At 44.9% G+C, this 23,304-nt stretch overlaps 1 protein-coding gene across 1 annotated transcript; it reads left to right on the top strand.

The window, feature by feature from the left end:
- The first annotated feature begins 229 nt into the window (after positions 1-229).
- LOC123995696 (fermitin family homolog 1-like) lies at positions 230-19,405 on the top strand. The gene is made up of 15 exons (XM_046299364.1): positions 230-488; positions 6,996-7,154; positions 9,167-9,400; positions 11,023-11,166; positions 11,927-12,113; positions 12,276-12,378; positions 12,514-12,621; positions 13,318-13,446; positions 13,649-13,698; positions 13,975-14,206; positions 14,329-14,405; positions 14,497-14,644; positions 14,881-15,005; positions 15,173-15,314; positions 18,489-19,405. Exons 2-15 carry the CDS (start codon positions 7,004-7,006, stop codon positions 18,660-18,662), a joined length of 2,004 nt encoding a protein of 667 aa, XP_046155320.1. The 5' UTR covers positions 230-488; positions 6,996-7,003; the 3' UTR covers positions 18,663-19,405.
- The last annotated feature ends 3,899 nt before the right edge of the window (positions 19,406-23,304 follow it).

The raw sequence follows: 23,304 nt of genomic DNA, 5'->3' as shown, positions 1-23,304 counted from the left end.
CACTGAGCCTTTGTTACTACTAGAGTTTTCCACTTCACAATAACAGTGCTTACAGTTGACTGGAGCAGCTTTACCAGGGCAGACATTTGATGAATTGACTTGTTGGAAAGGTGGCATCCTATGATGGTGCCACGTTGAAAGTCACTGAGTATTTCAGTATCAGCCACTCTACTGCCAATGTTTGTCTATGGAGATTACTGTGTGCTCCATTTTATACACCTGTCAGCAACGGGTGTCGGTGAAACAGCCGAATCCACTCATTTGAAGTGGTTGTGTAGTTGTTGGTAGTTTTAAGAGTAATAGAGACAGCAGAACTTCATGCTACTGAGACATTTTACAAGACAAGGCTGAAACTTCTCGGCTAGCCTACTTCCTTAACTGTGTGTATGGGGCGGGTACCTGTCCTGAGCGAACGGGACAGCAGACCGCATGAGACCGCACCACACACCACAGAAAAAAAAGAGAGAAGAGGTTTCAAATTTATCAAGGTGAGTTTTCTAACATACCTGTGTTCTGTTACGGTTTTACCACGATAAAAGAGATTGTAGCCTACGCATGGCTGGGGTTTCGGTTGCGGCTCATTCGCAGTTGAGCCTTTTACTAGGTCAATCAGGTGAGCAAGTTCAGGGCTACAACAAAATTGTGAAACGTCTGGAAATCCCGAGGAGTTTTGAGAAACAACTGGGCTAGTATACAATCTAGCCTATCGTTTATAATGTAAGCCAACATTTCACATTTGTTATGGTATGTGCTACTGAATTTAACCTACTCTATTATAAATCGATATACGAGTCCTCATATATTTTTTAAAATTCATATTTCACCATAGTTGTTTCTCATAACAGTTTTATGAGACCTAAATACGTGTTTTTTGTTCCAGATTTCCTCCTGCGAATAAAAATAACACTTATTTAATACCCAGGTTTCCATCGAAACGTTTTATGCGCGTAAAGTAGATATCGGTAAAAAAAAAAAATAATAATAATTATAATCATGACAGGCCTGATGGAAACAAACTTTTTCAGTAAACTTTTCAAATACGCTAGACCAGGTAGGATCTCTTTGTGTCGGTAAAATGAATTATGCTCCCACTACGACGTCGGAAAAGCATGCAGTGTATTAGGCTACAGATTAAATAAATTATGAACTTCATACGGTGGTGGAAGTGCAAGGTGATGAGCGTGGTGATCCTTTCCAATAAATATCGAAGGTCTTATTCTGGTGACATGTTAATCGATGCTTGTCAAAACTAAACTCTTGCTCGCCCACTATAATAATCTCATCATGTATACAGTGCCTTGCGAAAGGGGCTGCAAAATTATTCAGCCCCTTAAATTAATACTTTGTAGCGCCACCTTTTGCTGCGATTACAGCTGTAAATCGCTTGGGGTATGTCTATCAGTTTTGCACATCGAGAGACTGACATTTTTTCTCATTCCTCCTCGCAAAACAGCTCGATCTCAGTGAGGTTGGATGGAGAGCATTTGTGAACAGCAGTTCAGTTCTTTCCACAGATTCTCGATTGGATTCAGGTCTGGACTTTGACTTGGCCATTCTAACACCTGGATATGTTTATTTTTGAACCATTCCATTGTAGATTTTGCTTTATGTTTTGGATCATTGTCTTGTTGGAAGACAAATCTCTGTCCCAGTCTCAGGTCTTTTGCAGACTCCATCAGGTTTTCTTCCAGAATGGTCCTGTATTTGGCTCCATCCATCTTCCCATCAATTTTAACCATCTTCCCTGTCCCTGCTGAAGAAAAGCAGGCCCAAACCATGATGCTGCCACCACCATGTTTGACAGTGGGGATGGTATGTTCAGGGTGATGAGCTGTGTTGCTTTTACGCCAAACATAACGTTTTGCATTGTTGCCAAAAAGTTCAATTTTGGTTTCATCTGACCAGAGCACCTTCTTCCATATGTTTGGTGTGTCTCCCAGGTGGCTTGTGGCAAACTTTAAACAACACTTTTTATGGATATCTTTAAGAAATGGCTTTCTTCTTGCCACACTTCCATAAAGGCCAGATTTGTGCAATATACGACTGATTGTTGTCCTATGGACAGAGTCTCCCACCTCAGCTGTAGATCTCTGCAGTTCATCCAGAGTGATCATGGGCCTCTTGGCTGCATCTCTGATCAGTCTTCTTGTATGAGCTGAAAGTTTAGAGGGACGGCCAGGTCTTGGTAAATTTGCAGTGGTCTGATACTCCTTCCATTTCAATATTATCGCTTGCACAGTGCTCCTTGGGATGTTTAAAGCTTGGGAAATATTTTTGTATCCAAATCCGGCTTTAAACTTCTTCACAACAGTATCTCGGACCTGCCTGGTGTGTTCCTTGTTCTTCATGATGCTCTCTGCGCTTTTAACGGACCTCTGAGAATATCACAGTGCAGGTGCATTTATAGGGATACTTGATTACACACAGGTGGATTGTATTTATCATCATTAGTCATTTAGGTCAACATTGGATCATTCAGAGATCCTCACTGAACTTCTGGAGAGAGTTTGCTGCACTGAAAGTAAAGGGGCTGAATAATTTTGCACGCCCAAATTTTCAGTTTTTGATTTGTTAAAAAAGTTTGAAATATCCAATAAATGTCGTTCCACTTCATGATTGTGACCCACTTGTTGTTGATTCTTCACAAAACAATACAGTTTTATATCTTTATGTTTGAAGCCTGAAATGTGGCAAAAGGTCGCAAAGTTCAAGGGGTACTTTCGCAAGGCACTGTACGTGCGCAGAGCACGTGCCATTATCAGTGGGCACACTCGCAATATAACACATGTTTTTCTTGTGAGAGAACCATCAGTAAAGTTGAAAATGGGATGAAAATCCATTTAACTTGTATTTTTTAGTCGTTACATGGATATTATGTGCCCAAAGTCATCGCGCACAACCTTTTACTGGCAACAAATACATTTGAGGGAAAATGCGCATGTTTTATGCAGATTTTAAAATATGTCAACAATTGCATGGAAACCAATCTATTGGTGCTAAGCAAACATGGAATATGGGTTAAATATGAATGTGGATATTTGCGAAGTACACTGTATATCATAACTATGCAGCATATTGGTTAAAACATTTTTAACAAAACTTGGTTGACCAAGTAAAATGACCTTCAGCATGCCACAAATGTGCATGTGTCTGCTCAAACGGTCAGAAACAGACTCCATGAGGGTGGTATGAGGGCTCGACGTCCACAGTTGGGGGTTGTGCTTACAGCCCAACACCGTGCAGGACGTTTGATATTTGCCAGAGAACACCAAGATTGGCAAATTCGCCACTGGTGCCCTGTGCTCTTCACAGATGAAAGCAGGTTCACACTGAGCACATGTGACAGACGTGACAGAGTCTGGAGACGCCGTGGAGAACGTTCTGCTGCCTGCAACACCCTCCAGCATGACCGGTTTGGCGGTGGGTCAGTCATGGTGCGGGGTGGCATTTCTTTGGCCCTCCATGTGCTCGCCAGAGGTAGCCTGACTGCCATTAGTTACCGAGATGAGATCCTCAGATCCCTTGTGAGACCATATGCTGGTGCGGTTGGCCCTGGGTTCCTCCTAATGCAAGACAATGCTAGACCTCATGTGGCTGGAGTGTGTCAGCAGTTCCTGCAAGAGGAAGGCATTGATGTTATGGACTGGCCCGTCCGTTCCCCAGACCTGAATCGAATTGAGCACATCTGGGACATCATGTCTCGCTCCATCCACCAACGCCACGCTGCACCACTGACAGTCCAGGAGTTGGCGGATGCTTTAGTCCAGGTCTGGGAGGAGATCCCTCAGGAGACCATCCACCAACGCCACGCTGCACCACAGACTGTCCAGGAGTTGGCGGATGCTTTAGTCCAGGTCTGGGAGGAGAACCCTCAGGAGACCATCCACCAACGCCACGCTGCACCACAGACAGTCCAGGAGTTTGCGGATGCTTTAGTCCAGGTCTGGGAGGAGATCCCTCAGGAGACCATCCACCAACGCCACGCTGCACCACAGACAGTCCAGGAGTTGGCGGATGCTTTAGTCCAGGTTTGGGAGGAGATCCCTCAGGAGACCATCCACCAACGCCACGCTGCACCACAGACAGTCCAGGAGTTGGCGGATGCTTTAGTCTAGGTCTGGGAGGAGATCCCTCAGGAGACCATCCACCAACGCCACGCTGCACCACAGACTGTCCAGGAGTTGGCGGATGCTTTAGTCCAGGTCTGGGAGGAGATCCCTCAGGAGACCATCCACCAACGCCACGCTGCACCACAGACAGTCCAGGAGTTGGCGGATGCTTTAGTCCAGGTCTGGGAGGAGATCCCTCAGGAGACCATCCACCAACGCCACGCTGCACCACAGACTGTCCAGGAGTTGGCGGATGCTTTAGTCCAGGTCTGGGAGGAGATCCATCAGGAGACCATCCACCAACGCCACGCTGCACCACAGACTGTCCAGGAGTTGGCGGATGCTTTAGTCCAGGTCTGGGAGGAGATCCCTCAGGAGACCATCCACCAACGCCACGCTGCACCACAGACTGTCCAGGAGTTGGCGGATGCTTTAGTCCACGTCTGGGTGGAGATCCCTCAGGAGACCATCCACCAACGCCACGCTGCACCACAGACAGTCCAGGAGTTGGCGGATGCTTTAGTCTAGGTCTGGGAGGAGATCCCTCAGGAGACCATCCACCAACGCCACGTTGCACCACAGACAGTCCAGGAGACCATCCACCAACGCCACGCTGCACCACAGACAGTCCAGGAGACCATCCACCAACGCCACGCTGCACCACAGACAGTCCAGGAGACCATCCACCAACGCCACGTTGCACCACAGACAGTCCAGGAGACCATCCACCAATGCCACGCTGCACCACAGACAGTCCAGGAGACCATCCACCAACGCCACGCTGCACCACAGACTGTCCAGGAGACCATCCACCAACGCCACGCTGCACCACAGACTGTCCAGGAGACCCTCCACCAACACCACGCTGCACCACAGACTGTCCAGGAGTTGGCAGATGCGTTCCATTGATCATTTTTGTGTGATTTTGTTGTCAGCACATTCAACTATGTAAAGAAAAAAGTATTTAATAAGAATATTTCATTCATTCAGATCTAGGATGTATTATTTTAGAGTCCGTTTTCTTTTTTTGAGCAGTGTATAACATCTGTTTTTTAATCATAAACAGTGCATTCGGAAAGTATTGATTTTCAACATTTTGTTACGTTACAGTCTGAGTTACCACTACAATGTAGAGCACTTTTAATGGAAGAAACTGCTGTATACAGTGCATTCAGAAAGTATTCAGACCCCTTGACTTTTCCACATTTTGTTACTATACAGCCTTACTCTAATTTAATAGTATTTTTTTCGCTCATCAATCTGCACAATATATCATAATCACGAAGCAAAAATGGGTAGGTTTTTTTGGTGTGCAAATGTATAATAAAAAACAGAAATATTTCATTTACATAAGTATTCTGACCCTTTACTCAGTACTTTGTTGAAGGACCTAAGGCAGCGATTACAGCCTCGAGTCTTCTTGGGTATGACGCTGCAAGCTTGGCACACCTGTATTTGGGGAGTTTCTCCCATTCTTCTCTGCAGATCCTCGCAAGCTATGTCAGATTAGATGGAGAGCGTCACTGCACAGCTATTTTCAGGTCTCTCCGGAAATGTTTGATCCGATTCAGTCCGGGCCACTCAAGGATATTCAGAGACTTGTCCCAAAGCCACTCCTGAGTTGTCTTGGCTGTGTGCTTAGGGTCATTGTCCTGTTGGAAGGTGAACCTTCACCCCAGTCTGAAGTCCTGAGCACTCTGGAGTAGGTTTTCATCAAGGATCTCTCTGTACTTGCTCCGTTCATCTTACCCTCGATCCTGACTAGTCTCCCAATCTCTGCCGCTGAAAAACATCCCCACAGCATGATGCCGCCACCACCATGTTTCACTCTAGGGATGGTGTCAGGTTTCCTCCAGACGTGACGCTTGGCTTTCAGGCCAAAGAGTTCAATGTTGGTTTCATCAGACCAGAGAATCTTGTTCCTCATGGTCTGAGAGTCTTTTTAGGTGCCTTTTGGCAAACTCCAAGCTGGCTATCATGTGCCTTTTACTGAGGAATGACTTCGGTCTAGCCACTCTACCATAAAGGCCTGATTGGTGGAGTGCTGCCCCCCCCCCCCATGTCATACGTTAAGAATGATGGAGGCCATTATGTTCTTGGGGACCTTCAATGTTGCAGGCATTTCTTTGGTACCCTTCTGTGCCTCGACACAATCCTGTCTTGGAGCTCTACGGACAATTCCTTCGACCTCATGGCTTGGTTTTTCCTCTGACATGCACTCTTAACTGTGGGACCTTTATATAGACAGATGTGTACCTTTCCAAATCATATCCAATCAATTGAATTTACCACAGATGGACTCCAATCAAGTTGTAGAAACATCTCAAGGATGATCAATGGAAACAGGATGCACCTGAGCTCAATTTCGAGTCTCATATCAAAGTGTGAATAAAATGTCTAAAAACCTGTTTCTGCTTTGTCATTATGGGGTATTGTAGGTAGATTGATGGGGGGAAATGTATTTAATCCATTTTAGAATACGGCTGTAACGTAACAACATTTGGAAAAGGGGAAAGGGTCTGAATACTTTCCGAAAGCACTGTGTATATAGTAGATTTTTTTTCACGTAGGTTGTGTCTATATATGGAAAAATACACATTTAAAAAATTCAACCAATTGATGAACAGACAACTTTTGGTTGAACAAGATTTGTTTTAGTTGGGGACAGCCCTACTATATAGAGAATAGGGTGCAATATTTATTTTAGTCAGTCAGTACCGCAAATGAGACTGAACTTGCCCTTTCGCTGATCTGTCTCTTCAGTCAGTGTTTTGGGGAAGCCACAGCAGGATCAGTCGCTCAATCATATTTTAGTCATACAACACTTTTCACAAATACATGTGTTAATAAGTCCTCTATCTCTCACCTAAACTCCTTGCTCTCCAGTCAGGGTCATGATAAACACAGCAGAGTATGGCAACACGTCGTGGGAGCTGTCAGTCCAGGTAGACCAGAGAGATGGAGACGAGGGCATGAGGTTTAAACTCCGAGTCAAGGGAGACCTGCACATTGGAGGACTCATGCTCAAACTGGTGGAGAAGATCAGTAAGTCTCTCTCTCTTTCATTCTCTCTTCCAACCCTCTCTGTCTCTCTCTATGTCTCCCCCCTCTCTCAGACACAGTACTGTCTCCCCCCTCTCTCAGACACAGTACTGTCTCCCCACTCTCTCAGACACAGTACTGTCCCCCCCCCTCTCAGACACAGTACTGTCTCCCCCTCTCTGACACAGTACTGTCTCCCCTCTCTGACACAGTACTGTCTCCCCCTCTCTGACACAGTACTGTCTCCCCCTCTCTCAGACACAGTACTGTCTCCCCCTCTCTCTCAGACACAGTACTGTCTCCCCCGCTCTCTCAGACACAGTACTGTCTCCCCCTCTCTCAGACACAGTACTGTCTCCCCCCTCTCTCAGACACAGTACTGTCTCCCCGCTCTCTCAGACACAGTACTGTCTCCCCCTCTCTCAGACACAGTACTGTCTCCCCCCTCTCAGACACAGTACTGTCTCCCCCTCTCTCAGACACAGTACTGTCTCCCCCCTCTCTGACACAGTACTGTCTCCCCCCTCTCTCAGACGCAGTACTAGCCTGGAGAACACACCCTTGTTTGCCCTACATTCATCTATAGTGCTGAGTAGTATTGTTCTCCCACAATGCTTCAGTACCACAGCCAGAGGGGCTAAAGTCCACCACTTTATCTCATGTTTATTCACCTGGGAGAAATCTCAAAAGACACCCTATTCCCTGTGTAGTGCACTACCTTTGACAGTTATTACGTCTACAATATGAGTGTCCTACATGGAGAATAGAGTGTGATTTAAGACACATCCTGCCTTCATTCAGGAGGATTAGACACTATGGAATTCCCCTAGTGTAAAACGGTATTATAGTGACCTAAGCCTTGGTTTATTTCACATAGATACAAGGTGTGTTGTGTTTGTTACAATGGAGGTAAGGGGGTGTATGACAACATGTACTTTATATGACTAAGACATATACAGTTGAAGTTTACATACACCTCAGCCAAATACATTTAAACTCAGTTTTTCACAATTCCTGACATTTAATCACCACTTTATTTGAAGAATGTGAAATGTGAGAGTAATAGTAGAGAGAATGATTTATTTCAGCTTTTATTTCTTTCATCACATTCCCAATGGGTCAGAAGTTTACATACACTCAATTAGTATTTGGTAGCATTGCCTTCAAATTGTTTAACTTGGGTCAAACGTTTCGGGTAGCCTTCCACAAGCTTCCCACAATAAGTTGGATGAATTTTGGCCCATTCCTCCTGACAGAGATGGTGTAACCGAGTCAGGTTTGTTGGCCTCCTTGCTCGCACACACTTTTTCAGTTCTGCCCACAAATGTTCCATAGGATTGATATCAGAGCTTTGTGATGGCCACTCCAATACCTTGATGTTGTTGTCCTTAAGCCATTTTGGCACAACTTTGGAAGTATGCTTGGGGTCATTGTCCATTTGGAAGACCCATTTGTGACCAAGCTTTTACTTTAATATACAGTATACACATAATTTTCTTTCCTCATGTTGCCATCTATTTTGTGAAGTGCACCAGCCCCTCCTGCAGCAAAGCACCCCCACAACATGATGCTAACCACCCCCGTGCTTCACGGTTGGGATGGTGTTCTTCGGCTTGCAAGCCTCCCCTTTTTCCTCCAAACATAACGATAGTCATTATGGCCAAACAGTTGTATTTTTGTTTCATCAGACCAGAGGACATTTCTCCAAAAAGTACGATCTTTTTCCCCATGTGCAGTTGTAAACCGTAGTCTGGCTTTTTTATGGTGATTTTGGAGCAGTGGCTTCTGCCTTGCTGAGTGGCCTTTCAGGTTATGTCGCTATGGGACTCGTTGTACTGTGGATATAGATACTTTTGTACCTGTTTCCTATTAGACGAGAGAATATCAGTTTTAATTGTGGATAATACATACAGCTGTACATGTTTAATGGCAATGTTTGTGCCTTGTGAAAATACTGTCCTTTTACCCAACCATATATCCTCTCTCTCTTTCCCCCATCTCCATCTCTCTGTCAGAGGCCCCTCAGGACTGGTCAGACCATGCTCTGTGGTGGGAGCAGAGGAGCTGTTGGCTGCTGAAGACCCACTGGACCCTGGACAAGTACGGTGTCCAGGCAGATGCTGACCTGCGATACACTCCTCAGCACAAACCCCTGTGCCTGCAGCTGCCCAACATGAAGACGGTCAAACTCACCGTCAGCTACTCTGCCGTCGTCTTCAAGACCGTCGTAAAGATCTGCAGAGCACTCAGTGAGTACCCTAGCCAGATATGAGGCCCTATCCTCACCCCCTAGTCCCTAAGCACTAGTGTACTGTAGATCTGAAAGGATTGGATCAATGTTTAATATGCTCAAGTTCCCATTACTGATTGATGGCAAGGAAAATGTTTGTCATATTGTTTATACTTCTCCAGTCCTCTCACATCTTCACCGGGACTGAGGGGGGTAGGGGCTAGGACCTAGTGGTTAGGGATTTAAATCTAGGTTTAGGGGTCTAAGGAAGTGGTTCTCAAACATCTTCTCGGAGACCCCCGGCCCTTCCATGTATTGTATCTATTCCAGAGCCAGCACACCTGATTCAACTTGTTAACTAATCATCAAGCCTTTGAATAGGTGAATCAGGTGAGCTGGTTCAGCTCTACAGCAAATTTGGGAAATGTCTGGGGGTCTCCGAGGATACATTTGAGAACCACTGGTCTAGGGGTAAGGATGTAGGGTTTAGGGGCAGGAACTCTCCTTGACGTCCTCTCACATCTTCACTAGGGGTAAGGATGTAGGGTTTAGGGGCAGGAACTCTCCTTGACGTCCTCTCACATCTTCACTAGGGGTAAGGATGTAGGGTTTAGGGGCAGGAACTCTCCTTGACGTCCTCTCACATCTTCCATAGGGGTAAGGATGTAGGGTTTAGGGGCAGGAACTCTCCTTGACGTCCTCTCTCATCTTCACTAGGGGTAAGGATGTAGGGTTTAGGGGCGGGAACTCTCCTTTGACGTCCTCTCACATCTTCACTAGGGGTAAGGATGTAGGGTTTAGGGGCGGGAACTCTCCTTGACGTCCTCTCACATCTTCACTAGGGGTAAGGATGTAGGGTTTAGGGGCGGGAACTCTCCTTGACGTCCTCTCACATCTTCACTAGGGGTAAGGATGTAGGGTTTAGGGGCGGGAACTCTCCTTGACGTCCTCTCACATCTTCACTAGGGGTAAGGATGTAGGGTTTAGGGGCGGGAACTCTCTGACGTCCTCTCACATCTTCACTAGGGGTAAGGATGTAGGGTTTAGGGGCGGGAACTCTCCTTGACGTCCTCTCACATCTTCACTAGGGGTAAGGATGTAGGGTTTAGGGGCGGGAACTCTCCTTGACGTCCTCTCACATCTTCACTAGGGGTAAGGATGTAGGGTTTAGGGGCGGGAACTCTCCTTGACGTCCTCTCACATCTTCACTAGGGGTAAGGATGTAGGGTTTAGGGGCGGGAACTCTCCTTGACGTCCTCTCACATCTTCACTAGTGGTAAGGATGTAGGGTTTAGGGGCTGGAACTCTCCTTGACGTCCTCTCACATCTTCACTAGGGGTAAGGATGTAGGGTTTAGGGGCGGGAACTCTCCTTGACGTCCTCTCACATCTTCACTAGGGGTAAGGATGTAGGGTTTAGGGGCTGGAACTCTCCTTGACGTCCTCTCACATCTTCACTAGGGGTAAGGATGTAGGGTTTAGGGGCGGGAACTCTCCTTGACGTCCTCTCACATCTTCACTAGGGGTAAGGATGTAGGGTTTAGGGGCGGGAACTCTCCTTGACGTCCTCTCACATCTTCACTAGGGGTAAGGATGTAGGGTTTAGGGGCAGGAACTCTCCTTGACGTCCTCTCTCCTCTAGACATCAGGAGGCCAGAGGAGCTGTCCCTGCTGAAGCCTCCAGATAACCCGCCAAATAAGAAGAAGAAGATGAAGAAAGACAAGAACCCCGCGCTGGAAGACATCTTAGATATGGACATCTTCAATGGAGGCTCTGGGAGAACGGGTGAGAGAAGCAGAGTACAATCATGTGTTAATCGTGTTATTAGAAATGGATATTTTCAGTAGACCGTCAGATTCTTCCCTTCTGTTTTCATGTGAAGACTTCAACCAAGTTAGCCATATCCTAGGTGACTGCCTGTTTCTGCTTTACCCAACCCCATTGTTGTTGCCTCTTTGTCAATATACCTTTATTGAATCACAGAAACCATCAGGCCCTCAGGCTAAGTTATCCATATGGTGACGTTAGCCTGGCGTAAACTTTCCTCATATCTCGAAGGTCATCTTCAATCATGCTGTGAAGCTATTTCATTCACCACCATGGCAACACAGTCAAGGTTTAGAACCTCAGGCGAACTCAAAGCGGATCATTTCTGACTTGTATGTCTCACACCACCAGATTCAGCCCACATGGTGGCTTCTGTTGACTTCTGAAACAATCTAAGAAGGAATGGAGAATTCTGAAGATCTAAAAGAATAGAGCGATCATGACAGATATCTGAAAGAATAGTACAGTACGCTGCAATGTTCTCAAGGCTGAAACGCAGACACACACACTTTCTGAGTCTGTTTGAGTAGCTACAGTATAGAGCAGCTGACGATTCCAACTCATAAAATCAGCCTTATTTTGACTGTAGTTATGAACCATTTCAAAGGTTTTGATATAATCTTATTCGTTATGATCTAAAAGGCAAAACTGATTCTAGATCAGCACTCTCATTATAACATGGTCCCTGAACTGTGTCTCCTCCACCTGACCCCTCCAGGCAGTCCCTTGTACAGTAAGACCATGGTGCCCACCTATGACCCAGAGAATGGGACTCCAGCCTCGGCCACCAGCTTATGGTTTGGGGACAACCCCCTGACCTCCAGCCAGCCCAACCTACCCCCTGTAGAGCTGGCCAAGATGTACCAGCAGTTGTCCATGGTGGACAAAGCCATCATCAACGCAGGGTAAGAGTTACTCAGAAACAAAAACCTTGAGATGAACCAGACTATGGCTGTACATGTAGAAGACTTACTAGTTGTTGGCTTTGCTATGCTGGAGGGCAGTTCTCTGTCTCTTCCCTGAACACTTCCTGGTTTACTGTGATAGGCTGCTGATGTGATTGACAGGTGGCTGGACTCCTCCCGCTCCTTGATGGAACAGGGCATCGGAGAACATGACAGACTGCAGCTACGCTTCAAATACCACTGCTTCTTCGACCTCAACCCAAAGGTAACACTAACCCCTAACCTTAAACCTAAGTGAGTGTTTGAATAACACTGAACTTCAACCCGACGGTGAGACTAACTGTAACTATAACACCATCTCTAACCCTAACATTGACTGATTTATTGATTTGTGTTTCAGTATGATGCTGTGAGGATAACCCAGCTGTATGAGCAGGCTCGCTGGTCCATCCTACTGGAGGAGATCAACTGCACTGAGGAGGAGATGCTCATGTTCGCCTCCTTACAGGTACACACACACACACATACATATGCGCGCGCACATACACGCACACACTATTATCCATCTGGTTTGGTGTCTCAGTCCCAAAGGAGGCATGATGGGAAAGAGGACAATCCCACAGGAGGCAGGGAGGGAGTCTGGTTATCCTCCTGAACTCCTCTGGGTGATAAAATATAAATAACACAAAAGTATTAAGTGAGAAACATAGAATTTCAACGGTTCTTCATCTCTGACTGATTTATTCTCAACTGATCTATAACTATGATTAAATCCATGAGATGGTTATTGCTCTCACCTGCATTGTTACTGGAATCACAAGACTCTCTCTGTCTCCTCCCAGTCTGTGTCACCGTCTGGCCTCAAGTGTTGAACTAAAAACTGTTTCTGGGTTCAGACCTGCCTTTTACACAGCTAAAGACTGGGTATATTTAGGTTTTCAAAGTTGTCTGTTTGTTTTATACTCTTCTTATCTACTGTGTATTCTATTCTTATCTACTGTGTATTCTATTCTTATCTACTGTGTATTCTATTCTTATCTACTGTGTATTCTATTCTTATCTACTGTGTATTCTATTCTTATCTACTGTGTATTCTATTCTTATCTACTGTGTATTATACTCTCCTGTTGCTCTTAGTATGATATATCCCCCAATTCCCATCATTAAGTGTTGATTATTAATGATTTTGGTAATATTGTTTCAGTATCACATATGTAAGATGACCATTTCCACGGAACCTCTGGACTTCTCCAATGAACCGGAGATGGATGAAGTAGAGGCTGCCTTATCCAATCTAGAGGTCACACTTGGAGGAAAAACAGACAGAATATTGGTAAGTGGAGTTTTTATTATTTTAAACGATTCATATTCTTTATATACAGTATAGAAATGATAAACACATCTGTATGATTTCACCAGTGTCAGAGGGTGCAACACCTGTCTTTTAAGCAAGGGTTGATGGGTTGTCTGCTTTGATTGCATGTCTCAACATGATGATGTCACAGGATAATTGACAGTTGCTCCCCCCCCACCAGGAAGACATCACAGATGTTCCAAAGCTGGCAGACTCCCTTAAGCTGTTCAGGTAAATCCTAAAGGCCACTGTATATGGCCAGGAACACACATTAATAGGGTACTGTATCTGTGTAACACATGGAAACATGGGTTTTAGAAACCAAGAATGATAAGTCATAGAAGTAAAATGCCATTCCACTTTACAGAAGGAAAGGTTAGTATGCTACACTGTAGATAGTCCATGACACAGACAGTTCACACAGCAACAGTGCGACTGTGTGGGGACACAACCTGTTCACATTTTTCCTCAAATCCTTTGTTGTTGTTGTGTTGTTTCGTACCCCAGGCCTAAAAGGCTGGCATTGCGTTCATATAAGGAGTACTGGTTCGTGTTTAAAGACACCACCATCTCCTACTACAAGAACAAGGAGACAGCCAGCGGAGAGCCGATAGAACAGCTGCATCTCCGAGGATGTGAGGTGGTCCCTGACGTCAATGTGACGGACAAGAAGTTTGGCATCAAGCTGCTTCTCCCAGTGGCTGATGGGATGAACGAGGTCTACATCCGCTGTGACAACGTAAGATGCAATTTCTTATTGAACCAAATTATTATAAAATAAAATAAATTGGAGTGGGGCACCAAGAACATGACTCTGTTGTTCCCCTTACATATTGTGATGATATTCCTGTTTTTATCCAGGAGACGCAGTATGCCAAGTGGAAGGCAGCGTGTACTCTGGCCTCCAAGGGCAAGACCATGGCTTACAGCTCCTACAGGTCACACGTTCTTACTTCATCCTTCCCATGCCTTACCACATTAATAGGCTTCTGACTGTAAACTGACTAGGAGAAACTGGGATTGGTCTAGGTCGGAGGTAAAGAACATCCAGTCGTTCCTGCAGATGAAGAGTCTGGCGCCCCCCCCTGGTCAGTCTGCTCCAGACCTGGATGCCATGGAGATGAACGCTGAGTGCTTTGTCTCTCCTAGATACACCAAGAGGTACAAGACCAAAAAGGTGAGGGTCTATCTGCAATATAGGGTGATGATCAATCAAACATGATTCAGTGTTTGTGAGCCACAGACAGGGAGAGGATGTCATCAGAGCTCTCCAGTGGTTTTATAATCTGACTGACAATCTGTCGACGTCCAGATCATTCTATTCCATTCACTTACCCTCTCAGTATTTGTTAAAGGACTGACATAATGTCTGTGTAAAGTAGCCTAAATGTCCCTGTTCTGTCTGCTGTCCAGCTGACAGCGAGGATCCTGGAGGCCCATCAGAACATTGCCAGTCTCTCTCTCAATGAAGCTAAAATGCGCTTCATCCATGCCTGGCAGTCCCTGGCTGAGTTTGGTATCAAATACTACATTGTCAGGTACGTAAATGTGACCGACCAGGTTCAAACACCTCAAGGCTGTGTTAGCCTGCTGAGATAATGGCTTAGCCTTAGGCGTTAGCTCAGTGAGCTAATGTAAATCTTCATGTCCCAGGTAAAGTTACTTATCACACAATCGTGTGTGTGTGTGTGTGTGTGTGTGTCAGGTTCCGAGGCAGTAAGAAGGATGAGCTGATGGGTATCTCCTATAACCGTCTGATCCGTATTGACATGTCCACTGGCCTGCCTGTCACCACCTGGAGATTCGCCAACATGAAACAGTGGAATGTCAACTGGGAGATCAGACAGGTAAATGGCTCTAGATTGATTGATTGATTGCTTTTTACAGATTAGAAAGCAAGGATAATAGTTGTCTTTGTAATAAGAGAAACAGTTTTTTTACTGAAAATATACTTAACCTTGCAGAAAGAAGTATTCAGACCCCTTAGATGAATTCACATTTTGTTACAAAGTGGGATTAAAATTAATTTAATTGTCATTTTCTTTCCAACAATCTACTTAAAATACTCTGTCATCTCAAAGTGGAAGAGAAAATCCCCCCCCAAAATGAAAAACTAAAATATAGTCGTTGCGTAAGCATTCAGCCCCTCTGTTCAGGCAAGCCTAAATTAGTTCAGGAGTAACATTTAACTTAACAAATCACATAGATTCACTCTGTGTTAAATAATAGGACTTTTATGAGTAACTCTTCCACTTGTCCCCCATACACACAACATCTGTAAGGTCCCTCAGGCAAGTTTTGAATTTCAAGCACAGATTAAATTAAGAAAAGACCATGGAGCTTTGCAATAGCCTCATTAAGAAGGGCAGTGATTTGTAGATGGGTGACAATAACAAATCAGACATTGAATATCTCTTTTAAGTATTATGGTCAAGTTAATAATTATGCTGTGGATTATACATAAACCACCCAGACACATCAAAGATACAGTCGTCCTTCTGATTTTATTTAAATTTTAATTTGACCTTTATTTAACCAGGCAAGTCAGTTAAGAACATATTCTTATTTTCAATGACGGCCTGGGAACAGTGGGTTAACTGCCTGTTCAGGGGCAGAACGACAGATTTGTACCTTGTCAGCTCGGGGGTTTGAACTCGCAACCATCCGGTTACTAGTCCAACGCTCTAACCACTAGGCTACGCTGCTGCCCCAATTGAGCTGCAGGACAGGAAGGAAACTGCTCAGGGATGTTAGCATGAGGCCATTGGTGATTTTAAAACAGTTACAGAGTTCAATGGCCGTAATGGAAGAAAACATAGGATGGATTAACAACATTGTAGTGAATCCACCAGAGTGAAAAGACGAATACAAATATACAGAATAAAAATATTCCAAAACATGCATATTGTCTACAACAAGGCACTACAGTAATACTGAAAAAGAATCCATGGCAAATCCAACACAACATATCACTGAGTAACTGCCTCCTTATTTTCAAGCATAGTGTTGGCTGCATCATGGTATGGGTATGCTTGACATTGGCAAATACTGGGAGTTTTTCAGGATAAAAATAAATGGAATGGAGCTAAGCACAGGCAGAATCCTAGAGGAAAACCTGCTTCAGTCTGTTTTACACCAGACACTGGAAGAGGAATTCACCTTTTAGCAGGATAATAACCTACAACACAAGGCCAAAACAACAATGGATTTGTTTATCAAGAAGATGGCGAATGTTCCTGAGTGGCCAAGTTACAGTTTGTACTTAAATCTGCTTGTAAATCTGTCAAGACTGGAAATTTGGTGTCTAGATATGGTCCCAAATATCTTGACAGAGCTTGAAGAATTATGAATCTACAGTTGTGGCCTAAAGTTTTGGGAATGACACAAATATACATTTTCACAAAGTTTGCTGCTTCAGTGTGTTTAGATATTTTTATCAGATGTTACTATGGAATACTGAAGTATAATTACAAGCATTTCATAAGTGTTAAAGGCTTTCATTGACAATTACATTAAGTTGATTCAGAGCCAATATTTGCAGTGTTGACCCTTCTTTTTCAAGACCTCTGCAATCCGCCCTGGCATGCTGTCAATTAACTTCTGGGCCACATCCTGACTGATGGCAGCCCATTCTTGCATAATCAATGCTTGGAGTTTGTCAGACGTTGTGGGTTTTTGTTTGTCCACCCGCCTCTTGAGGATTGACCACAAGTTCTCAATGTGATTAAGGTCTGGAGAGTTTCCTGGCCATGGACCCAAAATATCAATGTTTTGTTGCCCGAGCCACTTAGTTATCACTTTTGCCTTATGGCAAGGCGCTCCATCATGCTGGAAAAGGCATTGTTCGTCACCAAACTGTTCCTGGATGGTTGGTAGAGGTTGCTCTCGGAGGATGGTTGGTACCATTCTTTATTCATGGCTGTGTTCTTTAGGCAAAATTGTGAGTGAGCCCACTGCCTTGGCTAGGCAGCAACCCCACACATGAATGGTCTCAGGATGCTTTACTATTGGCGTGACACAGGACTGATGGTAGCGCTCACCTTGTCTTCTCCGGACAAGCTTTTTTCCAGATGCCCCAAACAATCGGAAAGGGGATTCATCAGAGAAAATGACTTTACCCCAGTCCTCAGCAGCCCCGATCCCGCAGCTGAATCAACTTTAGGAGACGGTCCTGGCGCATGCTGGACTATCTTGGGCGCCCCGAAGCCTTCTTCACAACAATTGAACCGCTCTCCTTGAAGTTCTTTATGATCTGATAAATGGTTGATCTTACTGGCAGCAATATCCTTGCATGTCAAGAACTTTTTGTGCAAAGCAATGATGAAGGCACGTGTTTCCTTACAGGTAACCATGATTGACAGAGGAAGAACAATGATTCCAAGCACCACCCTCCTTTGGAAGCTTCCAGTCTGTTATTTGAACTCAATCAGCATGACAGAGTGATTTCCAGCCTTGTCCTCGTCAACACTCACACATGTGTTAACGTGTTAACTGACATGATGTCAGCTGGTCCTTTTGTGGCAGGGCTGGAATGCAGTGGAAATGTTTGGGGGGGGGGATTCGGTTCATTTGCATGGCAAAGAGGGACTTTGCAATTAATTGCAATTCATCTGATCACTCTTCATAACATTCTGGAGTATATGCAAATTGCCATCATACAAACTGAGGCAGCAGACTCAACTTTTGGCCACGGCTATAGGTGCGGAAAGCTCTTAGAGACTTACCCAAGAAGACTCACAGCTGTAATACATGTATCGACACGGGGAGCTGAATACTTATGCAACGACTACATTTAAGTTATTTAATTTATATATGTAAAAAAATATATATTTCAAATGGTCTTCTACTTTGACACTACAGAGTATTTTGTGTTGATTGTTGACATAAAATGACAAATATATTTTAATCCCACTTTGTAACACAATAAAATGTGAAGAAATCCAAGCGTTATGAATACTTTTGCAAGGTACTGTATCTATAAAGTACATGAATCAATATTAATCCATACTGTTTGTCTTCAGGTGGCCATAGAGTTTGACCAGAATGTGTCGATAGCCTTCTCCTGTGTGAGCTGTGACTGTAAGGTGGTCCATGAGTACATAGGAGGATACATCTTCCTCTCAACACGCTCCAAAGACCAGAACGAGACACTGGATGAGGAACTCTTCCACAAACTCACTGGAGGGCAGGAATGAACCCTGGACATCAGCTTTCACTTAGTGCTGCTGGCAAGAAATCATTTAAATGCATTGTTGATATGGTTTTGCAGAATACATCAATTACTTGTTCATATTGTAAATTGCAGAGAAAAGTAGAATGTCGTTGTCACTATATTTCATCCCGAGACCATCTCTACAGGATGGGTAGACCATCTCTACAGGATGGGTAGACCATCTCTACAGGATGGGTAGACCATCTCTACAGGATGGGTAGACCATCTCTACAGGATGGGTAGACCATCTCTACAGGATGGGTAGACCATCTCTACAGGATGGGTAGACCATCTCTACAGGATGGGTAGACCATCTCTACAGGATGGGTAGACCATCTCTACAGGATGGGTAGACCATCTCTACAAGGCCACTTTGTCTGACGGCCTGGCCTACTGCTTTGATTGCATGGTCCATCTGCAGAGACAGCAATTAATTCAGCACATGAGCTATACATCTTGTCACTTGTTTGATTTGGTGTAGCCCAGTCTTTGAATTCAATGTTGTCGGCTACTTTCACAATCAATATACGTTCATTGCCTTGTTTTATACATATTACTTGTTTGATGTTTTAGAATGTAACTTTTTTGCAATTTTATTACAAGTCCAAAATACACTGCTCAAAAAAATTAAGGGAACACTAAAATAACACATCCTAGATCTGAATGAATGAAATATTCTTATTAAATCGTTTTTTCTTTACATAGTTGAATGTGCTGACAACAAAATCACACAAATTATCAATGGAAATCAAATGTATCAACCCATGGAGGTCTGGATTTGGAGTCACACTCAAAATTAAAGTGGAAAACCACACTACAGGCTGATCCAACTTTGATGTAATGTCCTTAAAACAAGTCAAAATGAGGCTCAGTAGTGTGTGTGGCCTCCATGTGCCTGTATGACCTCCCTACAACGCCTGGGCATGCTCCTGATGAGTTGGTGGATGGTCTCCTGAGGGATCTCCTCCCAGACCTGGACTAAAGCATCCGCCAACTCCTGGACAGTCTGTGGTGCAACGTGGCGTTGGTGGATGGAGCGAGACATGATGTCCCAGATTTGCTCAATTGGATTCAGGTCTAGGGAACGGGCGGGCCAGTCCATAGCATCAATGCCTTCCTCTTGCAGGAACTGCTGACACACTCCAGCCACATGAGGTCTAGCATTGTCTTGTAGTAGGAGGAACCCAGGGCCAACCACACCAGCATATGGTCTCACAAGGGGTCTGAGGATCTCATCTCGGTACCTAATGGCAGTCAGGCTACCTCTGGCGAGCACATGGAGGGCTGTGCGGCCCCCCAAAGAAATGCCACCCCACACCATGACTGACCCACCGCCAAACCGGTCATGCTGGAGGATGTTGCAGGCAGCAGAACATTCTCCAAGGCGTCTCCAGACCGTCACGTCTGTCACATGCTCAGTGTGAACCTGCTTTCATCTGTGAAGAGCACAGGGCGCCAGTGGAGAATTTGCCAATCTTGATGTTCTCTGGCAAATGCCAAACGTCCTGCACGGTGTTGGGCTGTAAGCACAGCCCCCACCTGTGGATGTCGGACCCTCATACCACCCTCATGGAGTCTGTTTCTGACCGTTTGAGCAGACATATGCACATTTGTGGCCTGCTTGAGGTCATTTTCAGGGCTCTGGCAGTGCTCCTCCTTGCACGAAGTGGGAGGTAGCCGTCCTGCTGCTGGGTTGTTGCCCTCCTACGGCCTCCTCCACCACTCCTGATGTACTGGCCTGTCTCCTGGTAGTGCCTCCATGCTCTGGACACTACGCTGACAGACACAGCAAACCTTCTTGCCACATCTCGCATTGATGTACCATCCTGGATGAGCTGCACTACCTGAGCCACTTGTGCGGGTTGTAGACTCCGTCTCATGCAACCACTAGAGTGAAAGCACCACCAGCATTCAAAAGTGACCAAAACATCAGCAAGGAAGCATAGGAACTGAGAAGTGGTCTGTGGTCCCCACCTGCAGAACCACTCCTTTATTGTGGGTGCCTTGCTAAATGCCTATAATTTCCACCTGTTGTCTATTCCATTTGCACAACAGCATGTGAAATTTATTGTCAATCAGTGTTGCTTCCTAAGTGGACAGTTTGATTTCACAGAAGTGCGATTGACTTGGAGTTACATTGTGTTGTTTAAGTGTTCCCTTTATTTTTTTGAGCAGTGTATATTTCAGAGAGTTCTGGTGGTGGGTTATCGTGTTGAAGGAGACATTTGTCTTCAGAGAACAATTTCTGCTGACTGAGATGCACTGAAATAAACTTGAGAAACATGTTTTGGTCAGTTGTTTTCTCTGCAATGGTGATTCCCTGGGAGCAATTCATGACATGTCCATGTAACGGATGTAAAACGGCTAGCTTAGGTAGCGGTGCGCGCTAAATAGCGTTTCAATCAGTGACGTCACTTGCTCTGAGACCATGAAGTAGTAGTTCCCCTTGCTCTGCAAGGGCCGCGGCTTTTGTGGAGCGATGGGTAACGATGCTTCGTGGGTGACTGTTGTTGATGTGTGCAGAGGGTTCCTGGTTCGCGCGAGGGGATGGTCTAAAGTTATACTGTTAGATCCACATAGAATAGTCTTTCCAGCCTTTAGATCAGTTATAACCCCATGTGAGATTTTCCCTCTGTGCTCTCAGACTTACCTATCAGAACCTAGAAAATCCTAGCACTTCTCTACCATTGGCGGATACGCTTTACGAACAGCAAATAAGCCAATCAGAGCAGAGTACGGTGAGCGATTGATTTTTCTGCTATTGGCTAATCGTCCTGAATGCTAAGGAAACTAAAATTAGCACGTGGGTTAGATAATTCAATAGGCGACCTCCAAAAAATAATTTATTTCAGTACTTTACTGTTATCTTTGGTGATTAAAAACTCATATTATTGGGTAAAAATTAGAATGTACTATTCAGCTTGTTATTAAGCAGGAAGATAAGCTTTCTAATGACGGACAAGGAAGATGATGACTCGCAGCACAGAGCGAATGAGGGTGACTCCGTTGTACTGAAATGGGAGACATCTAACATTACAAAGCTGCTGATTCAAAAGCAAAAGTTAGTCGTTACACAACTGTGCTCATGCACAATCACATTATCTATTGGTGTGCATTAGCTAACAATGCTTGACAGTCACGTCAAATATTTGCCTGTACTACCAACATGCAAGCTATGCCTTGTTGATTAGTATTGCACTCTTGCCATTATTGCTTTGTGGGTTCTGAATGTCTTGTGTTCTGTTCCCTCCAGGTATGAGAACAGTGTGATGGTCCTAAGGCCCTCTTGTTGTGTCCTGGCTATGATGTATCACGGCAGAGAACCAGGGAAGATATGGTGAGTTAGATCACCAGAGGGAGTCACTCATAGGGCCTGATGGTTTTTCTGGCTAGGTCACACGGTTAGGAAAACCTCTGCCCAAATGATGTTGTTATTGAGATAAGATTGTCTTTGTGTTATTGTAACCCAGACTGTCTGCCTCTTGTCCTCCAGCTGCCTGCGGTACGACACCCTAGCCCAGATGTTAACTCTGGGCAAAATCCATACAGGCAGTAAGGTGCTGGTGTTTGAGACCTGTGCTGGACTGGTGCTGGGGGCCAACATGGAGAGGATGGGAGGTAACTGGACTATAGAAGTACCATGTCTGGAAATATGGATAGAGCTGTCGTGACCTGCATCCGAAATGGAACGATATTCTCTCCTTCTCTCTTTTTTCTCTCTCTCGGAGGACCTGAGCCCTAGGACCATGCCCCAGGACTACCTGTCATGAGTCCTTGCTGTCCCCAGTCCACCTGACCGTGCTGCTGCTCCAGTTTCAACTGTTCTGCCTTATTATTATATGACCATGCTGGTCATTTATGAACATTTGAACATCTTGGCCATGTTCTGTTATAATCTCCACCCGGCACAGCCAGAAGAGGACTGGCCACCCCACATAGCCTGGTTCCTCTCTAGGTTTCTTCCTAGGTTTTGGCCTTTCTAGGGAGTTTTTCCTAGCCACAGTGCTTCTACACCTGCATTGCTTGCTGTTTGGGGTTTTAGGCTGGGTTTCTGTACAGCACTTTGAGATATCAGCTGATCTACGAAGGGCTATATAAATAAATTTGATTTGATTTGTAGTACGTTTGACCAGAGTCTCAAAAGTAGTGCACTATATAGGGAATAGGGTGCCGTATCGAACGCACACATGATGCCTTATTCTGCATGACTTCCCTGTCTGTGTTGACCATGCTCTGACTGCTGTAGTCTGAGTCGCCTTTCACAATTTCCCCACCGTGGAGGAAAACACAGAGTTCTCATGGACCGCAAGCCAAAAAGCCTCCATTTACATGATGATTATGAGTGAATCTCACACTACTTTTGTGTTATAATTGGATTGTAAGGCTCGTAATGAATGTCTTGCTTAAAGGTGCTACACAGGATTTCTTCAAATTTTTTTGCAAAATGTACATAATATATCTGCAGTAATGGTGGAATGATAATGTTTCACAATATTACTGACCCGCCAATGTTGTGATTGGCTGTGATATTCGCCTATCGATTTCTCCCGCCGGAGCGCCATCTGCTGTCAACATGGGAGAGCTGTTCTGACTTTGACTGTGTTATCAAGTGGAAAAAGTGGCCA

This window comes from Oncorhynchus gorbuscha, linkage group LG14 (assembly GCF_021184085.1).
Source record: "Oncorhynchus gorbuscha isolate QuinsamMale2020 ecotype Even-year linkage group LG14, OgorEven_v1.0, whole genome shotgun sequence".
Lineage (NCBI taxonomy): Eukaryota > Metazoa > Chordata > Actinopteri > Salmoniformes > Salmonidae > Oncorhynchus > Oncorhynchus gorbuscha.
The sequence above is the reverse complement of the archived record's forward strand: the minus strand, read 5'-3'. Positions and strand labels throughout refer to the sequence as shown.